The sequence below is a fragment of the Embiotoca jacksoni genome, unplaced genomic scaffold (assembly GCF_022577435.1).
Source record: "Embiotoca jacksoni isolate LCO1_2020_lvr unplaced genomic scaffold, fEmbJac1.0.p SCAF_4, whole genome shotgun sequence".
In the NCBI taxonomy this organism is placed as follows: Eukaryota; Metazoa; Chordata; class Actinopteri; family Embiotocidae; genus Embiotoca; species Embiotoca jacksoni.
Genome location: NW_027185392.1, coordinates 24,559,664 through 24,583,548, shown reverse-complemented (window position 1 = coordinate 24,583,548; position 23,885 = coordinate 24,559,664). Strand labels below are relative to the sequence as shown.

The 23,885-nt window shown below is 42.5% G+C and overlaps 1 protein-coding gene across 1 annotated transcript; it reads right to left on the bottom strand.

Moving 5' to 3' along the window:
• Positions 1 to 420: 420 nt before the first annotated feature.
• On the bottom strand, positions 421 to 23,885 carry akt3b (v-akt murine thymoma viral oncogene homolog 3b). Its single transcript, XM_069166660.1, has 14 exons — positions 23,485 to 23,885; positions 18,738 to 19,232; positions 14,311 to 14,436; positions 14,105 to 14,216; positions 13,076 to 13,220; positions 12,723 to 12,854; positions 12,470 to 12,535; positions 12,192 to 12,260; positions 9,313 to 9,435; positions 9,034 to 9,162; positions 7,003 to 7,217; positions 6,119 to 6,206; positions 2,633 to 2,735; positions 421 to 1,537 (listed from the first exon to the last, which is right to left on the bottom strand). The coding sequence occupies exons 2-14, from the start codon at positions 18,781 to 18,783 to the stop codon at positions 1,452 to 1,454; spliced, it is 1,440 nt and encodes a 479-aa protein (XP_069022761.1). The 5' UTR covers positions 18,784 to 19,232; positions 23,485 to 23,885; the 3' UTR covers positions 421 to 1,451.

Below are 23,885 nucleotides of genomic sequence, written 5' to 3'. Positions count from 1 at the left end.
GGGATTTGATTTAGAACGAAGGGTTTGTTTTGAACTCGTGGACGATGTCCGACTCGTACCTGAAAGCTAACGAACACAGTTCGCTTATATTTGTAAAAAAAACACCAGATTTGATTTATTTTGGAGTAAACTGATGATTTCAGTCGGAGCATTCTGCTGTTTCTCCTTCTGAGTGTGTGTGTGTGTGTGTGTGTCTGTGTGTGTGTGTGTGTGTGTGTGTGTGTGTGTGTGCGTGTGTGTGTGTGTGTGTGTGTGTCTGTGTGTGTGTGTGTGTGTGTGCGTGCGTGTGTGTGTGTGTGTGTGTGTGTGTGTGTGTGTGCGTCTGTGTGTGTGTGTGTGTGTGCGTGTGTGTGTGTGTGTGTGTGTGTGTGTGTGTGTGCACACGCTACAACAGCATAAGGTTGACCCCCCCACGTCCCACATACATACATGAAGCGGTGTTGCCCCGTGTAAACATCCATCCCACCAGACCTACAGCGACAACGAGGAGACCGAAGAGAAGCGGCGGGGGGGCGGAGGAAGGCCCCGCCCCTTCCCCGCCCCCCCGCCGGCCGTGGAAAGCTTGAAGTGGCGAGCTGAGTTTGAACGCAGTTGTGCTCTGTGGCGCCTGAGTGAACTGTGCAGTTTCTGGCAGTTTAGTGTTTCCTGTTTCAAAATAAAAGAACAACTCAGAAGTAAAGCGCAAGAGGAAAAGGAAAAGGTAAACAAAACAAAGGAGAGCTAAGAAGTCACACTGCAACGGTGGAAGGAACGATACCGACTCGTCCATTCTCATTTCCCTCTTTGTTTTTTTAACTTGTCGACTGTTTCATTGCCATTGGATGGGGGAGTGTGCGCTTCCATGGCGAATGGATTTTTAGTTTTTTTCATGAGTGAACCACGAGCCATGCACTTATTCTCAACTATGAACGACCCTTCACAATCCCCCCCACCCCACCCCTCCCTCCCCCAACAGAAAAGACAAGCAAAAACAAAAACACCCTGTAGGTATGATACGAAACATCTGCACACGTAAGGCAACAGTTTTGGTTTTTTGTTCCCTAAAACGGCTCTTCCAAACCAAGTGCAAAAAGTCAAAAGAAGAAGAAGAAGAAGAAGAAGAAGGGCTGAAACAACAAACAAACAAAAAAAAAGATGAATGCATCCTGGGTCAACAAATTAATACTGCCGGAGAGAAAAAAATAAATAACAAAAACATTGCCTTCTGCAGTAAATAGCGCTGAAAATGAAGGAGACTTATTTTTTAGTGTGGGGAGACCAGCTGGAGTCTATCCCACTGTGCAAAAACCTCTTTTAAAGTCCCTAAAAAGACTTCTCCTCAGGGCTGAGGAGGCAGAGAAGGAGGAAAAAGAGGGGAGACTGATATTTTTTTTTTCTTTTTCTAAAATGGCTACGTGTTTTCCTCAAAATGGCCAAGAATGGGACGATAGTGGCTGGCTGGGCCACAGCGCTCACTCCCGACCGCTGGCTGAGTAGGAGAACTGTGGGAAATGAGGCCTCCGCTCGTTGTCTGCTGCGTCCATCCCGTCCTCGTCATCTGTGCAGACAGAAACACAGACGCATTAAACACAGAACATACAAGTCCGTCCGCCAGTCGTCCAGTTTCCATTCAGTGTTTCCCACCAGGAGAGAGTTTACCTGCATACAGAAACCTCAGTCTGTTTCTAAAAGAGTTCGTAGCTTCAGGTCTGTAAAATGGTTCTGATCCAGAAGTGTCTTCAGCTGCAATACCAGCGAGTGCCACTAGAGGTCGGCTCCAAAAAGCCTCCGGCTCCATAGACTCCCATTCAACTTCTCTCATCAAATCCAAAGTGAATAAAATGTGTCCATCAGTTATCTCGGTGTTGTTAGCTAAAGTCACTCCTTCTTATTAGTTTTCTGGAGGTCCATCTGAAAATAATCCCTCATTCATTAGAAAAGAAGATTCAAGAAGACCTGTTTTTGGGGGCGTGTCTGTTTGATTGACAGGCCTGTGGTGCAGTCAGGTTACAGCTATCGGTGGGCGGGACGTAGTATCGTCAGGTTTCCGATCAGATCGGTCAGATCCACCGCTGGCTCCTCCCCCAGCTCGTCCAAATATGGTCACTTCCTGCTCCAAACCGCTCCGAACTAACAAGATGGTGACGGACAGAATCTGAACTGGAGGATTCATAACGTTCACAAACCAACGATGACATCACTGATGGATGATGATTGACAGGGACCCGTCTTCAATAGACAGAGTGAGGAGTGATGTGGAGGCCCTCTGCCCTACAGACAACCTCACTGATCTGTTCATGGTTTTCTTTGGAGATGAATTACTTTGAAGATCCACGTTTCAGTTCTTGATTCTGCTTGTAGATGCAGGTGAGGAACTCAGGTGTGTTTTCACTGCCTGTGACTCTGTTCTTTGAGGGCAATCTGTTGTCCTCACAGGGTGTTTTCACCGGAGATAACCAGTCCCAGACATCCCAGTACGATGGGCTTCACTCCACATATCAACAGACTGAGTGGTGAACTCATCTTTAAATCAGCTGGGTTATCCTTTAATGTGGACGGAGGCAGGAACGACTTTAAAAGGAAAACAACGTCTATCATACCGACAGCAAATCAACAGAGATGAAACAAACTGGGTTATTTTAGGCGTCCTTACATTTCTCCGGCGGAGTGATGGTGATGGTCTGTGCTGTGAACTCTTCATCAAAGTAGCGCGTGTCTGTTTCTGAGGAGACCTGTGGCTGGAAGGGCGGGACCAGCTGGAACAGACAGGAAACAGACAGGAAGCAGACAGGAAGCAGACAGGAAGCACACAGGAAGCGGACAGGAAGCGGACAGGAAGTGGACAGGAAACGGACAGGAAGCGGACAGGAAGCAGACAGGAAACGGGTTGGTTAGGCAGCTTCAGCAGCACATCTCTGAGGGGGTTTTATGAGGGATGGAAAATCCTGCACGTGATCAATAGTCGAAAAATCAGCATCAGCAGGAATAAACGTAGCTAATTTTTCAAACTTGTTGCTGCCATCGAATTCAAATTTCACTAATTTCCCCTAAAACAATAACATTTCCCAGTTTCAACATTTGATACGTTGTCTTTGGTCTATTTTAAATTTAATGAGTTTCTGTGATTTTCAAATCATCGCATTGTTTTTATTTATATTTTATACAGCGTCTAAACATTGGAAACAGGGTGGTACGACAAATGATGGTTCAGTAGTATTAACAATAAAATACATTGTTTATCTTGAACAACAGACATTTAGTGACACGAGGCTTCTACTTTTTTCTTTTCAGGACAGATTTATAACCTCAAGAAGAGGATTGAGACAAACTTCTCACCATGAAGATATTTGGGAAACGATGTCGCGCATCATATTTATACACAGAAAAAACAAGGAACGCCCAGGAAACGTTTGTACTCAATGAGGTAACTTGTGTTTTACATTAAGTCTTAAAGTCACATTTTGAGAAATCACAGTCACTGTCGTCTGAAACTGGCCTCCTGGAATCTAGATTTGTGCCCCATTGAAAACATTTGGTACAATACGAAACAACAAATACGACAAAAAGACAACCCTGAACTGTTGAGCACCATCAGGCAAGAATGGGACCACATTTCACTTTCAAAACTCCAGAAACTGGCCAGTGTTTACAGAGGGTTGTAAAAAGAAGAGGTGATGCAGCACAGTGGGAAACATATCACAAACCAAATTTAAGGCAGTGGTTTGATCGAAGCAGACATTGTGAAAGTTGAACTGTGAAATTTGAAACATTTCACCTCGGATATCGTAACAATATGTAAGAAAGCCCTCCGTAACGCCAGAACCAATCATCAACCAGAATAACTTCATGAACTTATTTGATAATATAAGTGTTGCTATGAGGGTAGAAACAGAGCACAGCATCATGGAGCTAAATGACCTCAACACCTTAAACATGAATTAGAGTATTGATGGTGCTAATCGGGACCCCTTCCCGTCCTCCTCTCTGATGCTGACACCAGGCCTGTGATAGAACTACAGGTTCCTGAGTGAATGTTAACTGCCACGTTATAACGTTAGAGTTCAATTCATGCAGAGTTGTGGTGGATTGAAATGAAGGACTCCATGACTCTTGTGTTTTAAAGTCCTTCCTTCCCGACCAGAACAGGAAGGAGGAGTGAAGCTGACACCTTTTGCACTCGTCTCGCCCATCTCACTACAACTTACAAACATCTGCTCAAAAGTGCAGTTTTTTCAGTTGGTCAAGTTTTGATTCTTTATTTTTACTGAAGGTCTGCGTGTTTAAAATCACGTACAAACTTCACATCACCTGCAGAAAGAGTCCAAGCCGATCTACTAACGACGTGCAGTGAGGATTGAGGGGAGATGCAAATAGATAAATGCAGACGGAAATACTTAATTTTAGCCGTTATATTATGTAACTCTTAACTTAGTTCACACCTAATGTACCTTTTATTGTTTCTGTTAAGAGGGCTGATGATCACAAGATAAAACTTCAGAGTGGTTCATGTCAAGTGATTCTACGTTTCAACATCTACTGCTATTGAAGATTCGTGACAGGACGTAGCATGTGGTGTTCCTGTAGCTTTCAAAATAAAAGCATCCTGCCGGTTCGTCAGTCAGAGGATAAATTGGATTATTGCGGTTTAAGAGCCATGTAGTCCCGTATGTTCACGTTGGTTTGGTAACCAAGTATAGTGCTTTGTAAAGTACTGCATATGTTTCACTTAGTTGTATTTTGTCATGTTTTGCTCCCTTTGTCCCGTTTTAATTTGGCGCCCATGTTAGTCAGTCTGGCTCAAGTCCACTCGCACCAGAAGACGATATGATGACAGGATAACTGATTTATAAATATAATAATATTTTAGTTTTTTTACAAGTATTTGTGGAGATGAATCCGCCTATCTCCATTTCAAGGAGTATTTGAATTCAAGCATTATTCTAACCTTGAAAACATAACAGTTAAATTTTGTATTTTCCAGCTGCATTTTGAACTCCAGGGAAGTGTGCAGCTCAATGACAGGCAGGATGCTTTTATTTTGAAAGAATGCCACACGCTACGTCCTGTCACGGAGTTAGCAAAGCTTCGATAGCAGGACATGTTGCAACGTAGAAACACTTAAACACTTGCTGTTTAATTCATGTTCATTCAACACATAGACCTGCTGGATGAAACAAACAAAGAGACGTCTCTGACAACTGGACGTGTGGAGAAAACTCATTTAACATCCAGTAATATACTTTCAGCTCAGATTCTGATGACGACGTTTTTTGTGGAAAAATTGCGAGAATTTAAAAAAAATTGCCAGCTCCCCCAAATATTGCAGCGTTTGAATGAAGTTAGTTTTGGTGAGATGAGGAGAACCGTGCTGGTTGAAATGAGGAGTTATTGTTGTTAATAAAGAGAGTTTAGTTTGAAAAGATTTACTTTATGTTTTAATACTTTCAGCTCAGATTCTGATGATGACGTTTTTTGTGGATAAATTGCAAGAATTACAAAAAAAATTGCAAGCTCCTGCAAACATTGAGCTCCGCCCACATTGAGCTCCGCCCACATTGAGCTCCGCCCCGATCTGCAGGTCAGGGCTTCAACAGCTTACTAAATTCTTGAAAAAGCATTATTTACATGGGTTGTGTTTTAATTCCACTACCAAGTTGTTCTTTTCATTTTACTATACGTTCATAACGTTCATCCTGTGTGTGGATGTTATTTAATGAATATCTTCACGTAGACTCAGCTGTTGTTGTTTGGTGGACCTTTCTGGGGATGGAGGCCAGATCTGCTGGAAAAGTCACGGTTCGGAGTATTTGGATGATCACTATCAGAATCAAACCTGCTCATAAATCATAATGCTTGCAAGATAACTGTGTCCTGATACCGCTACGTAGCTGCTACTATATATAATTATGTTTAATTGAACTGGAGTAATGAAACATGATGTTTGGACTGCTTTATGTTCAAACATCAGATAAAGATGAGGTAATTCTTTCTTTTCTGTTCTATTTTGGAGTTTACACCTCAGCCAGACTTCTTTTGAAAAATGAGGTAACCCTGATACCAGAATATCTCAAATATGTGCTGTTTGAATAAATTACCATTCAAGTTGAGATGACGTCGAGCTGCTAAATTCTGCTCTCACCTTCTTGTCGTAAACATCCTGCCAGTCGACTGTGCCAAAGAAACTATGCCGCATGATCTCCTTAGCATCATCCGGTCCGCCGCCCAGCCTATCAACAAACACAGAGAAAAGAAGACGTCAAAGTCAGACATCAAATGGTGCATCAAAGTCTCCATCAGTGGAACTAGAATATCCACCTGCTACTGATCCCAAAATAACTCTTTAGGGTGAATGAGTTTGCTCTGTGAAGCTGCAGTAGCCTCTTTTCACCAGCTTCTTCTTCAGAGACAGAAAATGCCTTCGGGATAATGAGAGCGAGACATTCAGAGCAGCCAACAGACGATTGTGCTTAAAATCAAGTTTCCTGAATACTAATTACCATTAAGAGGTTTTGTTCTTGACATCAAGATGGCGGCTTTTAAATAGTAAAATAAACTGCTAAATGTAGGGATGGAATAAGTTTGATTTCTTTTTCCTTTTATTAGGAAACCTAATTCATAAACGTACATGCATTTTTTGTTTTTGTAGCATTTTTTACAGCTAAACTATAAACTAATAGGAATGTGTTCAAATCTGTAGCATAAATATGATGTAATAAACTGCTAATTAACTGAGTATCTTATTTTTTTACTATGTGTGTTCTGACTTTCTCCATCAGTGTGGAGCGCTGGTGACAGGAGGTGTGCTGCATCAGGAAGTCCAGAGCCGAGTGGCAACGCAGCAGTTTCATACTTCACCTTCCCTCTAATCACATCGGATCCATTTAACGAGAAATCAAATCATTTAAAAATGAATATTCAAAGCCGAAACACGTATTCAGCTGTCCCTACATCAACAGCTCCCGTCCTGCCACGCTCGGCGTTTTCCTTCTCCCCTGTTTGTGTGCATGTTGTTGGTGTTTGTACCGTTTGTTGGGGTCCTTGATGAGCAGCCCTGACAGCAGCGACTTGGCGTCGGCCGACAGGGTTCGTGGAAACTTGATCTCCTCCATGAGGATGAGCTCGAACAGCTTTTCGTGGTCCTGGTTGTAGAACGGCAGGCGGCCGCACATCATCTCGTATGTCACCACGCCCAAACCCCACCAGTCCACCGCCCGGCCGTAGTCGTTGTCCTCCAAGACCTGATCATGGACAAAACTCCTTACCACATTGCTCCTAATTAAGAGGCGGATAAAAGTGATTTATTTCCCCATCTATAAGCTTTTTCACTACACAACATCAGACTTCCAATTAGTCATCGTGTGTATTAAAAATGGAGCGTGACCAAAATATTTCCCAGCAGATTTTATTGGCTGATATTTGCCTCTAGCAGATATATCAGTATCGGCGCGTATGTTGGCCGATATCACTGATATGAAAGTTTTTTACAGAACATTTTATTTGCGTGTTTTTTGAATAGTTATTTAAAAACCATGTTTCCTAAAACGTTGGGACGCTGTATAAATTACAAACAAATTGTGATGATTTGCAAGTCACATCAACTAATATTTATTTGAGAATAGACCAAAGACAACATATCAAATGTTGAAACTGAGAAATTGTATTATTTCTGAAAAATTTATGTTTTTTGTTTAATCTGATGTCAGCAACACGTCTCTATAAAGTTGTTCCAGGATCATGTTCACCACTGAGCTGCATCAACTCTTCTTTTAACAACACTCTGGAAACGTTGGAGAACTGAGGAGACCAGTTTCTGGAGTTTTGAAAGTGAAATGTGGTCCCATGTGGCCTGATAGAGGATTTCAGCTGCTCAACAGTTCAGGGTCTCCTTTGTTGTATTGTTCATGTCCTGATGCTCCAGATGTTTTCAATGATTGACAGGTCTGGACTGCAGGAGGCCAGTTTATCAGCGGACTCTTCTACTAGAGAACCATGCTGTTGGAATACGTGCAGAATGTGGTTGGACGTTGTTCTGCTGAAATAAACAAGACCTTCCCTGAAAGAGACGTTGTCTGGATGGCAGCATATGTTGCTCCAAAACCTGAATATATCATTCAGCATTAATGCTTCCTTCCAGATGTTCAAGCTACCCATGCCATGTGCACTAATGCATCCTGTACCATCACAGATGCTGGCTTTAGAACTGAGCTGATAACAAGCTGGATGGTCCCTCTCCTCTTTAACCTGGAGGATGCAGCGTCCATGATTTCTAAAAAGAAGTTTTCCACTTATCCTCAGTACATATACAGAATTGGAGTTAGTCTGTTTTGAATGAAGTGCTGTCTGAGGGTCCGAAGATCAGTCATCTAATATTGGTTTCAGGCTTTAGGTACAGATTCCTCCAGATTTTCTGTATGTTTTGATGATATTAAGAACTTCCAATTTGACACTGAGAAACATTATTTTTTTGATTTTTGCACTATTGGCCCGTGCAGTCTTTCACAGTGATGAACCGCTCCCTGACTCTTTTCATACTCACTCATGTTACTGACCATGTGCCACCAGGGTTTATTTTTTGTTTTTTGTTGACCCTGTCCCAACTTTTTGCAAATGTGTTGTTGGCAGCAACTTTAAAATGAGCATATGTTTTTCATAAAACAATAACATTTCTCAGTTTCAACATTTAATATGTTGCCTTTGGTCTATCTTCATTTAAGTATGGGTTTCCATGATTTGCAAATCATCGCATCCGTTTTTAATTTAGATTTTACTCACCGTCCCAACGTATTTTGTAAATGGGGTTGTATTACTATTACATTTTAAAGTTTACTGTTTCAGTGCCCTGACGTCAATGTGGACAATAAACTGTAAAATATCCTGCCTCCATTACATAGCGATCATCAGTGTTTTGATAGCTACATTTGATTGATTATTGTAAAAAAATGTGTTTATTATATAAACAATATCCACCGATAGACCTATATTGTTATTGTAATCTATTTAACCTTAATATCACACAGGTTATACTCTTTGTCTGTACGTGGTGTGACCTCTGACCTCAGGAGCCAGGTACTCCGGTGTTCCACAGAAGGTCTTCATGGTGGCGGTATCGGTGATCCCCTCTTTGCAGAGGCCAAAGTCGGTGATCTTGATGTGGCCATCTTTGTCCAGCATGAGGTTCTCCAGCTGATCACCAGAGCAAAACAGACAAATGACCTTTGTTGTTCCATCTTACATGCACATCTGGATGTATGTTTCTACACTAAAATCAGTAAACTCAGCACGCGTCTGATGTTGGAAGTTTCTGAGACCATCTCCAGAGTAAGTGTACCTCACCTTCAGATCACGGTAGACTATCTTGGCAGAATGTAGGTAGTCTAAAGCAGAGACGATCTCAGCGCCGTAGAAACGGGTGCGGTCCTCCGAAAACACTCTTTCTCTTGACAAGTGGAAAAACAGCTGTCGAGAATAAAAACAAAGTAAATGTTTATCATATCATTATTTAGACCACAGTAAGGACACGCTGTCAACTACTGGATATGGCCAACAAACAAATGCATGGAATTGTTATTCTTTTACCTAAATATAAATTGCCTTTTTGGCAGCTTGAACATACTCTGAAACTCATGAAACTTGGCACACGCATTGGTCCTGGCCAAACATGACATATTTTAGTGGTTTCACGCATGAGCGTGGCCAAATGGCTCGCTAGCGCCCCCTAAACTCCAACCCCAGCGGCTACTTTCACCCACATGTGCAGAATTTGGTCAATGCGTATATCGTGTATATTCAGCCTAAAACAGACAAGATATGATATTGTGGTCCGTATTGCCTGAGATTACAGACAAAAGAAGAGTGGAAGAAGAGTTTTTGACTCGTCATTTAATGGGGCTTAGAGTAAATCAATAAGGGAGAGCAGGTTCGCGTGTCACTGGAAATATTCCTTAAATACAGTAATAACCACAAAAAAAGGCAATCATTTCTTTGACTAAAGGGAGGGTGGAATTGTTGGAGAGCAGGGTTTGTTTTCCTCAACCCAGATTTATATTTTAATACAGTGTTGTAAAAAGGAAAAAACATTTATCATACATTTAGCGGCTCCCACCAAGAACTACTACCTTGTGGTTTTAGGGACACACCAGTTTTAATCCCATCTGTGTTCTGAAGGTTATCTTATATATCATTCATCACATTTATATAAGCTAACAATGGATGAATTTGGGAAAAATCTACAGAAACAAATGGACAAAGTTTCACAAAATAAACACCTAATTGTGTATTTTGGATCTTTTCTTTCCATGAGTCTGAAAGAAGACAGTTTCTCAAAGCAAAATCTAAAAATGTATTAGTTCATGAAAAAACGATATATTTTTTTACAAAAGTGTATTTCCTAAAAATAAAAAACAGATTAAATCAAGCTTAAACCATGAGAGTGCCGGCACACCAGTCCAATGACTCTCAAAGTCAGACCCAAAACAAAGCTCCTTCAATCTCACCATGTTGGGAATTAACATTCTTCAATAAATGTTGATATACAGTGGTGTGAAAAAGTGTTTGCCCCTTCCTGATTTCTTATTTTTTTGCATGTTTGTCACTTAAATGTTTCAGATCATCAAACAAATTTAAATATTAGTCAAAGATAACACAAGTAAACACAAAATGCAGTTTTTAAATGAAGGTTTTTATTATTAAGGGAGAAAAAAAAATCCAAACCCACATGGCCCTGTGTGAAAAAGTGTTTGCCCCTAAACCTAATAACTGGTTGGACCACCCTCAGCAGCAACAACTGCAATCAAGCGTTTGTGATAACTTCCAATGAGTCTTTTCCAGCTGTGGAGGAATGTTGGCCGACTCATCTTTACAGAGTTGTTGTAATTCAGACACATTGGAGGGTTTTCCAGCACCAACCTCCTTTTTAAGGTCATGCCACAGCATCTCAATAGGATTCAGGTCAGGACTTTGACTAGGCCACTCCAAAGTCTTCATTTTGTTTTTCTTCATCCATTCAGAGGTGGACTTGCTGGTGTGTTTTGGATCATCGTCCTGCTGCAGAACCCAAGTTGGCTTCAGCTTGAGGTCACGAACAGACGGCCGGACGTTCTCCTTCAGGATCTTTTGGTAGACGGTAGAATTCATGGTTCCATTTATCACAGCAAGTCTTCCAGGTCCTGAAGCAGTAAAACAGCCCCAGACCATCACACTACCACCACCATATTTTACTGTTGGTATGAGGTTCTTGTTCTGAAATGCGGTGTTACTTTTACACCAGATGTAACGGGACACACACCTTCCAAAAAGTTCAACTTTGGTCTCGTCAGTCCACAGAGTATTTTCCCAAAAGTCTCGGGGATCATCAAGATGTTTTCTGGCAAAAATGAGACGAGCCTTAATGTTGTTTTTGCTCAGCGGTGGTTTTGGTCTTGGAACTCTGCCATGCAGCCATTTCTGCCGAGTCTCTTTCTTCTGGCGGAGTCATGAACACCGACCTGAACTGAGGCAAGTGAGGCCTGCAGTTCTTTGGATGTTGTCGTGGGGTCTTTTGTGACCTCTCGGATGAGTCGTCGCTGCTCTCTCGGGGTAATTTTGGTCGGCCGGCCGCTCCTGGGAAGGTTCACCACTGTTCCATGTTTTCTCCATTTGTGGATAATGGTTCTCACTGTGGTTCTCTGGAGTCCCAAAGCTTTAGAAATGGCTTTAGAACCTTTTCCAGACTGATAGATCTCAGTTACTTTCTTTCTCATTTGTTCCTGAATTTCTTTGGATCTCGGCATGATGTCTATCTTTTGAGGATCTTCTGGTCTACTTCACTTTGTCAGGCAGGTCCTATTGAAGTGATTTCTTGATTGAGAACAGGTGTGTCAGTAATCAGGCCTGGGTGTGGCTCGAGAAATTGAACTCAGGTGTGATAAACCACAGTTAAGTTATGTTTTAACAGGAGGGGGCAAACACTTTTTCACACAGGGCCATGTGGGTTTGGATTGTTTTTCTCCCTTAATAATAAAAACCTTCATTTTGTGTTTACTTGTGTTATCTTTGACTAATATTTAAATTTGTTTGATGATCTGAAACATTTAAGTGTGACAAACATGCAAAAAAATTGGAAATCAGGAAGGGGGCAAACACTTTTTCACACCACTGTAACTGCAGGTTAAGAAAGGACTGGACAACGATCAGCATCAGCATCATCTTGTAAAAGCATGTGAGTGACCTCTTACCTCTCCTCCGTTGACGTACTCCATTACAAAGCACAGTCGATCCTTCGTCTGAAACGAGTACTTTAGAGACTGCAACACAAAGTAGAAAGATTCTTAAACCTCAGCAGTGTTTTTCCATTTATTTTAAACACTAGAGAAGCTTTTCCATCTGAACAGAGTCTCTGGACTGATGCTGGAGGGCTCAGCTTCTTTGCACAAAACTTTAGCAAACTTAGTTTAAGAGCTTCACAGCAACATGTATGTGCAATGTTTCATGCAATCTGCACAGTCATACTTACAGTTAGGAATGGATGTCGAGTGTTTTTTAATACCCTACTTTCTGTGAGTGTGTGAGCAACTTCATCCTGTGATAAAAAAAAAAAGATTAGATGGAAGTGATTAGTCATAAGACAAATATCTCCTCATCAACTGCAACTAGATCGTCACAGTCATCGAAATCTTTTCTAAAAAAAAAGTTTACTTATTACTCATGTTGCTGCTTCTAAGTCAACAAAAAAACCAGCAATAACATTTGAAAATAAGGAAAGTGACCTTGGCTATAATGACTTCCTTCTTGAGGATCTTCATGGCGTAGTAGGTGCCGCTCGCCTTCTCCCTCACCAGAATGACTTTCCCAAAAGTGCCTTTGCCGAGAAGCTTCAGATAGTCAAAGTCATTCATTGTCTGCACGAAGATAAAGAGAAGAAGAGAACCGTGAGGACCATTTATTAATCATACCTGGTTCTCCAGCATTCAATAAACTTTATCTGCAACGTAAGACAGCAGTTGTTGATGTTTTCTAAAGCTGAAACATTTTGACCATCAGCTACAACATCGCCAGATGAACTGTCTTATGAACCCAACCTGACCTTCCCTGGATTAAAACAACAAACCGATTTGGGTACCTTTCGTTTGTAGTGGCTGATAGAGGTGTCCATCTCCTCCTCGTTGACATTCTCGATCTGGGAGGTGGGGCTGCAGAGGATGCCCTCCTCCTCCTGCTTGGCCAGCGACTCTGCGACCATCTGGATGGCCTCGGCCCACTCGTCCCTACGGACACAACAACACGTCATTTCTCTTCTTCACTCTGTCTTGAAATTGTGGCTTCAGTTTTAAACCAACCATGAATCTACAGAGAAGTTAGAATAGCTTTTCTACATTCGGGGTCGTACACAGGTAAACGGGCTGAACAGGTGAGAACATTGTGTGGATTAAGAAAACAAGCTGCAACTGCAGGACCCGGTTCTGAAAGATATCGTCTGATTCTGATGTTATGGAGTCCAATGACACTTGGATTGAGCATCCACCTGCTTCATACTCCTTTAATCCTATGAGTCTGAAAATAACACAGGAAGCAACATTATATCTGAACATCTCACATTGATTAAACTATCAAACTTAGAGACTTCACAGATTTTAAAACCCAAGTCAAGCACGAGTTTGAATTTGCTAAATTGTAAATCATTCAAGGTAAAATACATTTTCATGGCTAGTTTCACGTTCAGTGTCTACATGACATTAATGAAATACAGAACACAGACAGATTTTGTTCCTGAGCCCATGCAGTGATTTCCACTCCAGAATTGTCGATCACATTATGTATCAAATTCATAATGAACATATTTTTCATAAATAATACAATTCCTTAGTTTTAACATTTGATATGCTGTCTTTAGTTACATTTAATATGAATTAAATATGGGTTTCCATGATTTGCAAATCATCACATTCTGGTTTTATATATATTATAATATATATAATATATACAGCGTCTAAACTTTCTCTGGAAACGGAGGCGTAACATTGGCTCCTCTTTGCTATTCTTTTTTTCTTCCTGTACAAAATGAACACTCTCCAGTCAAATAAATACAATAATGTCATCCAGACTAATTTTTGCATGTGTAAGAAAAATGCTGAAGAGGAGGAAGGCTCACCTCTCATCAGGAGTATCGACATGGAAAGTTCTTTCGATGACAGTGGTCCACTGCAGACAGCGGATGATGAAGGTGTTCGGCTTGGGTCGCTCCGTCTTCATCAGCTGACACTCTGAAAGGCGCGAGGAGACGTACGGACGGTGAGACGTCATTACGGATATCTGATGGCCGTGTTTGAAACGTGTGACGATCTGCAGGCGTCTTACTTGCTACAGAGAAGTTGTTGAGCGGGTAGGCGAGGTCAGAGTCCTGCGGTTTGTCTTTGTAACCGATGAACGAGCCGTCTGTCTTCAGCAGAAAGTACCGCGGCCTCCAGTTCTTGATGTACTCTCCTGCAGGGAAGATGTAAACCACACAAACACGTTTACATCCTGCTGTTTTCAGACATTTAATTATGCAGCATGCGAGCGTGAAGGTGTCTCAGTTATGTTTTGCACTGATATTAGTTTAAATCAGACTGAACTAACATTTACTGTCACTTCTTTATCCAGTCTGGAATTGTATTTTGTAGGCGTCGTTTCCCTCCAAATAATCAGGACAGAATTACATGTTTGTCTGATTATGTTATTTTTAATAAAAAGAAATAGAACAATGGCTGCTAGGTGAGTATCGAGAAGGTTATCAGGTCCAGCTTTGTGATCTTTGTCACAATCAAAGATGCTCGATTCATTCAACATATATTGTATGCTGTTGTACATCTTTCCACATTTTCTTTGGACATTTTTCGTGGCCAGCGGCCAACGTAGTTTCCCAAACCCAAACATTCAGTTTACACTGATATAAAACACACGAGAGCAGCAAATTCTGAAATTTGAACAGCTCAAACAAAGAATTTAAAATAGCTTTCTTTTTTCTTCTTATAAATGACTTAAACCAATAATCATTTATCAAAATAAGTAATAAATTAATCATCTGTTACTGAAACATGCCTGTAATCAGAAAGTTTCTTCTTCTATCTCTGAACTGGCGGCTCAAAGGAAGAGCTTGAAATGGCTTTTTTTGGGGGATAAATGACTTAAAACATTAATTATTCATCAAAAACAGGAGATGAAATAATTGTGTTTGAGAAGCGTGCTTATCATCACAAAATTTCTTGTTCTTTCTGCAAACTGGTGATTGGATCTCACTTTCCTTCTCTATATGCAAATAAAGATCATCACGTAAATAAACAAGTAAATAAACACAGAGACGTTCTTGCTCCCTCATGCCTCGTTTTAATGCTCTATTGCCAACATATGATGGATTTCAAGTTCTTGCTGCCTATTATTCTAAAAAAATGTTGCGTTCCCACAAAACTTAAAATACTCTTAAAGAAATATAATAAATCATGCCAACAATGGCATCCAAGTCAACATCCTTTTCCATAACTCACAGAGTTTGATTCCAGCACTCAAGCTGGAGCAGGTGATGGAAGCAGTTAATCTATTCATTTTTTATTTCTTTTTAAACAAATCCAATGATTCTTTTGAAAATGCATATGACTATAACTATTTCTATTTTGTACATATATTATTATACATTTATGGAGAACTAAGCAGCGACCAGCAGTGATGTCATCAACCATCAGTGACGTCATCAACCATCAGTGATGTCATCGTTGGTTTGTGAACGTTATGAATCCTCCAGTTCAGATTCTGTCCGTCACCATCTTTGTTAGTTCGGAGCGGTTTGGAGCAGGAAGTGACCATATTTGGACGAGCTGGGGGAGGAGCCAGCGGTGGATCTGACCGATCTGATTGGAAACCTGACGATACTACGTCCCGCCCACCGATAGCTGTAACCTGACTGCACCGCAGGCCTGTCAATCAAACAGACACGCCCCCAAAAACAGGTCTTCTTGAATCTTCTTTTCTAATGAATGAGGGATTATTTTCAGATGGACCTCCAGAAAACTAATAAGAAGGAGTGACTTTAGCTAACAACACCGAGATAACTGATGGACACATTTTATTCACTTTGGATTTGATGAGAGAAGTTGAATGGGAGTCTATGGAGCCGGAGGCTTTTTGGAGCCGACCTCTAGTGGCACTCGCTGGTATTGCAGCTGAAGACACTTCTGGATCGGAACCATTTTTCCGAAGCTTCGTCCACTTTTACATCCAGTCTGTGTCCAGTACATTGATTGACCTCATGACCTCAAGACTATTTTCAGGGTAATTTCCCTTCCTTCACTTTAAAGCTCCTGTTTTGGTCTTTACCAGGGCTACCGAGATCTTCAATCATTTAATATATTAGTATAATACTTCATATTAGTCTTTATATCAAGGATTGTTTTGTTGTTTTCACATGTATCATTATAAAATGCTGGCAGTAGGAACATCTTTTCACTATAGTTTAGGTGAGATTGTGTCAAATCTTGCCATCTCAGAACCATGATGGTGGGATTTTCTAGGACTTAGTGACTTGAAGCAGTTTGACCTTTGTGTGTGACAGGAACAAATGTCAGGGCTTCACGGTTGGTGAAGTTGCCAAAGGAAACGTGGTGCTTCCCTTGGTGGGCGTACTTTCAGGCCGGATCTGCCTGTGGGCAGTTGGGTTTCTATAATGGTGTCGTTATAATTGCTTGAGATTGTAGTCTTTCTATTGCTCTTCAATGTAAAGCAGTACAGCAGACTGTGGTGGTTTTCACACTAAGCCGTGGCAGTAATGTCTTTTTAAATAACTGTGTAGAGCTCAACTGTTTCTTTATAGCCTACAATTTAATACATTTCTCTCCATAACAACATTATTTTCATTCAGGTGTTGATGGCGTCTCCATCCACTGGTTCAACTGGTCTGAAGTCAGCCATCTCACCTTCTTTGATCCATCCTTACAGAAAGAACAGGACTGGATGTCCTCCTGGTCCTGGATGCCCTCCTGGTCCTGGATGTCCTCCTGATTCTGGATGTCCTCCTGGTCCTGGATGCCCTCCTGGTCCTGGATGCCCTCCTGGTTCTGGATGTCCTCCTGGTCCTGGATGCCCTCCTGGTCCTGGATGCCCTCCTGGTTCTGGATGTCCTCCTGGTCCTGGATGCCCTCCTGGTTCTGGATGCCCTCCTGGTCCTGGATGTCCTCTTGGTTCTGGATGCCCTCCTGGTCCTGGATGTCCTCTTGGTCCTGGATGTCCTCCTGGTCCTGGATGTCCTCTTGGTCCTGGATGCCCTCCTGGTCCTGGATGTCCTCCTGGTCCTGGATGCCCTCCTGGTCCTGGATGCCCTCCTGGTCCTGGAAGTCCTCTTGGTCTTTTTTGCACCTCACCTCCACCACTGCTTTTTTAACGGAGCGTTAAAGCCCACTTTGAAAGCTTCATATTAAGTATAATTTTTACGTTGTGGTTTCTCATTATTTCTGTAATTTGTGACGTCTACCTTTCTTTTATGCAAACTTTTCAGTTGAGTTCACGTTTTCTGATCAACAGCTGTATTTTTTAAATCTTTTGAAGTTGTTTTTTTGTTATATCTGTTTATTAAACACACTTTTGTTGTTAATAGTTAATAACATTGTTGAAATTGACATTGATATTTCACTCACATTTAATAATCCCAGAATTGTATTGGACCGGTATGTTACATTTAAAGCAAGATTACAGTAAGCTGTTATCTTTACTCACACACTGAGCTCCTAAATTAGTTTTCTGCCTCACATTTATTTCTAGTCCCAAATGTGAGTGAAATCAGTCCCTCCAGGATTTAACTGAGTTTCTTTGTGATTGTTGTGATCAAGAATTTTAGATTTTGCGGTGGATTTTCTCAAAAATTTACAATGTAATTTGTGGATTTTTAAGTGAGTTTTTTGCATAGAAATTGCAGGAATTAGAAAAAATTGCAAGTCAAGAAAGAGAAATGTGATTTTTTTTTTAAAAGCCCTTTAAAGGAATAAATATGTAATCACTTCCTGTGATAATAAACATTTAATTAGAACGAATTAGAAAGCTTTATTGTGAAAGCCACAGTTTATGCGAACTCTGTCACTTCCTGTTTCTCCTCTTGTTCCTGTTTCTCCGTGAACAGAGTTTTATTTGGAGATGAAAACAGGAGCAGAGACTTTCTGGTTGAAATGGGGAGTTATTGTTGGTAATAAAGAGAGTTTAGTTTGAAAAGATTTACTTTATGTTTAAATACTGTCAGCTCAGATTCTGATGACGAAGTCTTAATTATTGCGATGGACTGTGAAGTACTTCCACCGTAGAGCCCTGAGGTCCGGCTTTATGTAACACAGTAAGATATACATGTTAATTCATATTTTCAGTTTGTATTTCCAAGATTCATTTGTATTTGTTCATTTTATCTTATTGAGCTGCTTATAAGTGTCGATGCTTTTATTTTCTCATGCTTCTACTTCCTGTTTCCTGGGGGAAGTTTTTTGGAAGTGTGTTTACTTCGGTAGCGCCTTCCTAAAGAAACTGTTCAGCACTGATGAAAAATAAACGTTGGAAAAGCTTCCTGTGAGTACCGTGTTGGATTCAGCCTCAACGACGACTCCGGTTACATTTAGAAAGCAGTTGTGTGGTTTAATTTGTGTGTTTCTTGTTTGACGTGCTATAATAATCAGGTTCTTTTGTATATTTTTATTTCAAGCGTAAAAGCTGCAACCGCCATTCGATTAACTCGTAGTAAGAAAAATACATCGTACAACCAAGACCACCCCTCTCACCTCTTTTCTGTACCCAGCCCTCCTTGACGACGTTCTGGTCGCTCATGGTGGCTTCTCCTCGTCACCAGCTCTCCCAGTGTGATGAAGGTGAGGGGACGGTTATCGGGAGGGTAGCAGGACAGCGGGTTTGTCTGAAGCTCAGTCAGCTGTCCGTCTGACTGCTGAACCTCCAACCTACCAGCACCCTCCCCCGCCTGGCCTCAGAGCTCTCCACCTGCTCCCTGCTGGGCTCAACGACTCTCCAGCGTCTCTCCGTCCTCCTCTGTCCCACTATCACTTCCTGTTTCCTCCTCTCGCCCCGACCCGACCTCCTCTCGCTGCTGTCTGCCTCTCTCCACTCCCACTGCTCCTCACCTCCTTCACTTTATTTGCTCCACTCTCTTTCTCCCTCCCTCTTTCCTTCTCACTCCCTTTCACACAGCGTTCCTCACTCTCCCGTTCCCTTAAACTTCTTCTTCTTCTTGGTGTGTTCAGGCGCTGCAGCGTTGAGTCAGCCTGGAAGGAAACATAGGAGAGAGGGGAGAAGAAAACATAGCAGTTCAGTGGATAGTTTCCTTCGCACAGTGAAGTCAGCAGGCAACCAGTCATTGTTCAGAGCTCCAGCACACTTCCTGCCACCTTCTGTCCTTTACCTTTTCCTTGCGTCCTACGCTCCCTCCTTTCTCCACCCCACTTTTCCTTCCTTCTCCCTTTTCTTCCTCTTGTGTCCTTCTCCATGGTCTGAGCTTCCTTGTATCAGTCCTTCATCCTCCCTTCCTAACTAGCTAACTAATTCCTTCTCTTCCTGCCTTCTTTCTTTCTGTCGTTCTCTCTTCATCATTTTTTCATTAACTACTTTTACCCAAACTTTTTTTTGGACCTCATCTGGTTGTCCCTCCTTTCCGCCATCGATCCACATTCATCTTCCTCTTGCTCCCTTTCTTCACTATTTCTTCCGTCCAAAACTTCCATTATATACAAACATACATATATATACAACCCCGTTTCCCAAAAAGTTGGGACGCTGTGTAAAATGTAAATAAAAACAGAAGGCAATGATTTGCACATCATGTAAACTCATATTTAATTTCAAATAAACCAAAGACAACATATCAAATGTTGAAGCTGAGAAATTTTACTGTTTTATTAAAAATATCTTCTCATTTTGAATCTGATGTCAGCAGCACGTCTCTATAAAGTTGTTCCAGGATCATGTTCACCACTGAGCTGCATCAACTCTTCTTTTAACAACACTCTGGAAACGTATTTACAATTAAATATGGGTTTATGTGATTTGCAAATCATTGCATTCTGTTTTTATGTACATTTTATACAGCGTCCCAACTTTTTTGGAAACAGGGTATATGGTATACACACACACACACACACACACCGAGGTAGTATGCGTGGGACTAACACAGACAGTAACACAGCAATAAACGTGTCCAGTACTGTGCTAAAGTTATAGGGACCTAAAATGTTTGGATTCTTATCCATCATACAACATCATTGTTTGTTTGTTCCACATTCATTCTGCAGCAGCATGAGACTGAACATCCAGCCTGAGGCATCCAGACCTCTCTAAAGCAAGGACAACAAGGAGTCCTGCAACAGATGGAGCGGCCCCCGAAGAGCCCACATCTCAACATCATGGAGTGAGTGCAGGATGAGATGAAGTGACAGAAGACACCGAGACACACTAAATCCACACAACCAACACTTTTACCCAGTATATCACAGCACAGAGGCCCAAATGTAGGTTCCCTTCCTACAGACATCTCAACTTGAATAATTCTGCTTTCTAATAGTCTGATCTTCTTCCCAGGTTTTTAGCTGTTTGACAGTAATATGATGATGATGATGATGTGTAGATGTTGTTGTGTGTATGTTTAAATGTAGGATTGCAAATATGCTTCAACTAAGAAGCAAACGAGCAGCGACGTCCCCCGTTGGTTTGTGAAGGTTATGAAGCCTCCAGTTCAGATTTGGAGCAGGAAGTGACCATATTTGGACGAGCTGGGGGAGGAGCCAGCGGTGGATCTGACCGATCTGATTGGAAACCTGACGATACTACGTCCCGCCCACCGATAGCTGTAACCTGACTGCACCACAGGCCTGTCAATCAAACAGACACGCCCCCAAAAACAGGTCTTCTTGAATCTTCTTTTCTAATGAATGAGGGATTATTTTCAGATGGACCTCCAGAAAACTAATAAGAAGGAGTGACTTTAGCTAACAACACCGAGATAACTGATGGACACATTTTATTCACTTTGGATTTGATGAGAGAAGTTGAATGGGAGTCTATGGAGCCGGAGGCTTTTTGGAGCCGACCTCTAGTGGCACTCGGTGGTATTGCAGCTGAAGACACTTCTGGATCAGAACCATTTTACAGACCTGAAGCTACGAACTCTTTTATATCCAGTCTGAGGGTTTAACAATACTTCAGCTGAATACACTGGTGCTTAAAATGATCATGTTCTATATATCTGTATAGATATGATCACCAGATTTTTTTCAAGTCATAAAAGGAGATAAAGAGAACCCAAAATAAACAAATGAGACAAAAAATATTATGCTTGATCATTTATTCATTGAGGAAAATCTGCCAACATTACAGCGGCCAGATGCAGCAAAACCGTCCCAAACCATGAACCTACCACCACCGTGTTTCTGTTGATATGGTTCTAATGCTCGACTGCATTTTGTCCACAAAACATCTTTCCAAAAACACTTTGGCTCGTCTACCAGATCTTTGGCCAACTGCAGACTTTCAAGCGTGCCTTGCACACGCTGTAGTTCAGTTTCCTCCTGATGGTGGACAGCTGACTGAACTGACTCACACCTCTTTATCATCCTATTGACTGTAACACCTAACTCTAATTTCACCTGCAAATGCAATGCTAATCCTAGAGGTTCACATAGTTTTAACCCTCACAAATATGTAACCTTGGATTATATTTATGGGAAAAAGTACATGTCAATCATTTATATTAGAATTTTTCAACTTCAATATTTGAATTTGAGTCACTTAATTTAAATTTGTGGCATATAACTTCACTAATTGCAAAGAAAATAAACTGAAATTGAATTTATCAATATGAAAGTGAAATATTATATATATTGAAATGTAATTAATTTGCTCTAAGACTGAATTTCATCCTCAGAAAATTCAACTCTGTGTACGTTTCACAGTCAGCTCTCATAATTCAAATTCAGGTTTCTGAAATTGAATTTCATGTGAATTTCGGGGTGTTTGAAGAGGTCGAGTGCAGATTCACAGCGCTGCTTTTCATGGTTACAAACTATGCCATCAGTTTTATATGTAAACATTCTTCTCTTTTGAGGTGCATTTAAAACGTTAATACTACTACTACTACTACTACTACTACTAATAATAATAATAATAATATATCAGCCAGAGGAACCAAACCTGTACTTTTACTTTATTTTTTAAAGTACCTTTTGTTGCTACTGCTTACTGAATTTTAAAACTTGCCCTGCAGGACTTTCACTCTGATAAAACTTGCTGCATTGGTACTTTTAAATATGGACAGTGTCTGAATACTTCTGAATACTTCTGAATACTTCTGAATACTTCTTCTGCCACTGAATTCAACAATAAAAGTCCAGCAGCATGTCAGCACCTCCTTTCCTGTACAAGCTGATACATCAATGGTTAATAATCCCATGTCAGGACTGAGGTTTTCCAGATTAAGACAGACAGGCTAAGTTGCTCCATGTGGCCCATCTGAGAAGATCCAGAGCTGGAACCACCGAGTCCTCCGTGACAACAAAACAAAGGCTGACAGCAGCAGCCTTCGTGTTTCAGGAGCCGGCTCGGAGCCCGGGCCTCGGAGCAACAACACCCTGATCTGTGGTCCGGGATCAGGTCCGGCACCGCACACAAACAAACAAACACCGAAACAGCAGCTTGGGTTTGAAGGGCGTGCGGTGCCGTTCTGTTACATAACATCCGCTCGGCCAGCTGCTGGCTTCATGGAGGAACCGCGAAGAGCCGCCCGGCGGTGACCGTCGGCCCGACGAGGAGCTGCCGGTGGGCGGCCGGTGGGAACCGGCGGGTCGGGGACACTGTTGTGTCAGCCCGGCTGGCCCGTGATGGCTCGGTTGGAGGATGCGGGCTAGCCGGGGATGTTAGCTGGGGGGAGGGGGGGGGGTTAGCCGGTTAACGGAGAGTATGCTGGACAACCGACGAGCCGTCCGTTATCTCTGCGGACAGACCTGGCGGGCGGTCGGTTGTTTGTTTATTCGTCGCGTGCGCAGACGAGACGCTGTGTTTGTTGGGGGGGGGGGGGGGGGGGGGTGTAGAGGAGGGTGGGGGGGGGGGGGGGGTGGAGGAGGTTAGATGTGTCGTTCATCACATCGACGGGCCGAGGCCCGACGGTGGGACCGTTACCAGCCCTCCCTCCTCCCTCCTCCTCCTCCCGCTGCCGGAGCAGCATCCCTCCCTGCCGCCGCCGGCCCGGCCCTCCTCCCTGCCGCCGCCGGCCCGGCCCTCCTCCCCCCGCCGCCGGAGCAGCATCCCTCCCTGCCCGCCGAGTGACGAGGCAGCGGCACTCCGCTAACGGCTGCTAGCTTAGCATGCTAACCTCCGCTCCCACCCGCTCCGGGCTCGAGACAAACCCGCTGCCCCCGAAACGACGACCTCCACCCCCGCTTCCTCCCTCCTCCCTCCCCTCCCAGTCGCTAAAAACATTTACCAGCTCCATCCCCGACACGTTACAGCTTAATATTCCGGTTATTTCACCTGTTAGTCGAAGAACGACAGGGATGCCCCCTCCTCCTCCGTCCCTGCTCTACGGGCGCTGGAGCATCCGACGAGCGGCGTTCCTCAGCGGCGAAAACGGGAGGACAGCGATAGACCCATACCCGCTCCAGCCGTGTCCAAACCGAAAAGAGGAGGGTTTGTGTTTCGTGTGGACCAGACAGACAGCGGCTGTGCCGACAGACAGACCGACCCGCTCGGCTCCTGTTCCTTCGCAGCCCCGCCAGGAAACCTCGCTCGGCTCGGAGTCGGCACGTTACGGTCGGCCAGATCTGACGGAGGACTCGTGCCGCCTTCAGGGGCTGTCGGAAATCTGGGCTCGTTTCAATGACCCAACCACCTGGCAACATTGTGGGAATTTCGGGAAACTTTGTCCTGGTCTT

Excerpts from the sequence above, each read along its gene's own strand:
- akt3b (XM_069166660.1), bottom strand. The coding sequence starts at position 18,783 with ATGAGCGACCAGAACGTCGTCAAGGAGGGCTGGGTACAGAAAAGAG. Across the intron at positions 14,437-18,737 it reads GGGCTGGGTACAGAAAAGAG|GAGAGTACATCAAGAACTGG; the intron begins GTGAGAGGGGTG and ends TCTTCCCTGCAG. Across the intron at positions 12,855-13,075 it reads TCAGCCACTACAAACGAAAG|ACAATGAATGACTTTGACTA; the intron begins GTACCCAAATCG and ends ATCTTCGTGCAG.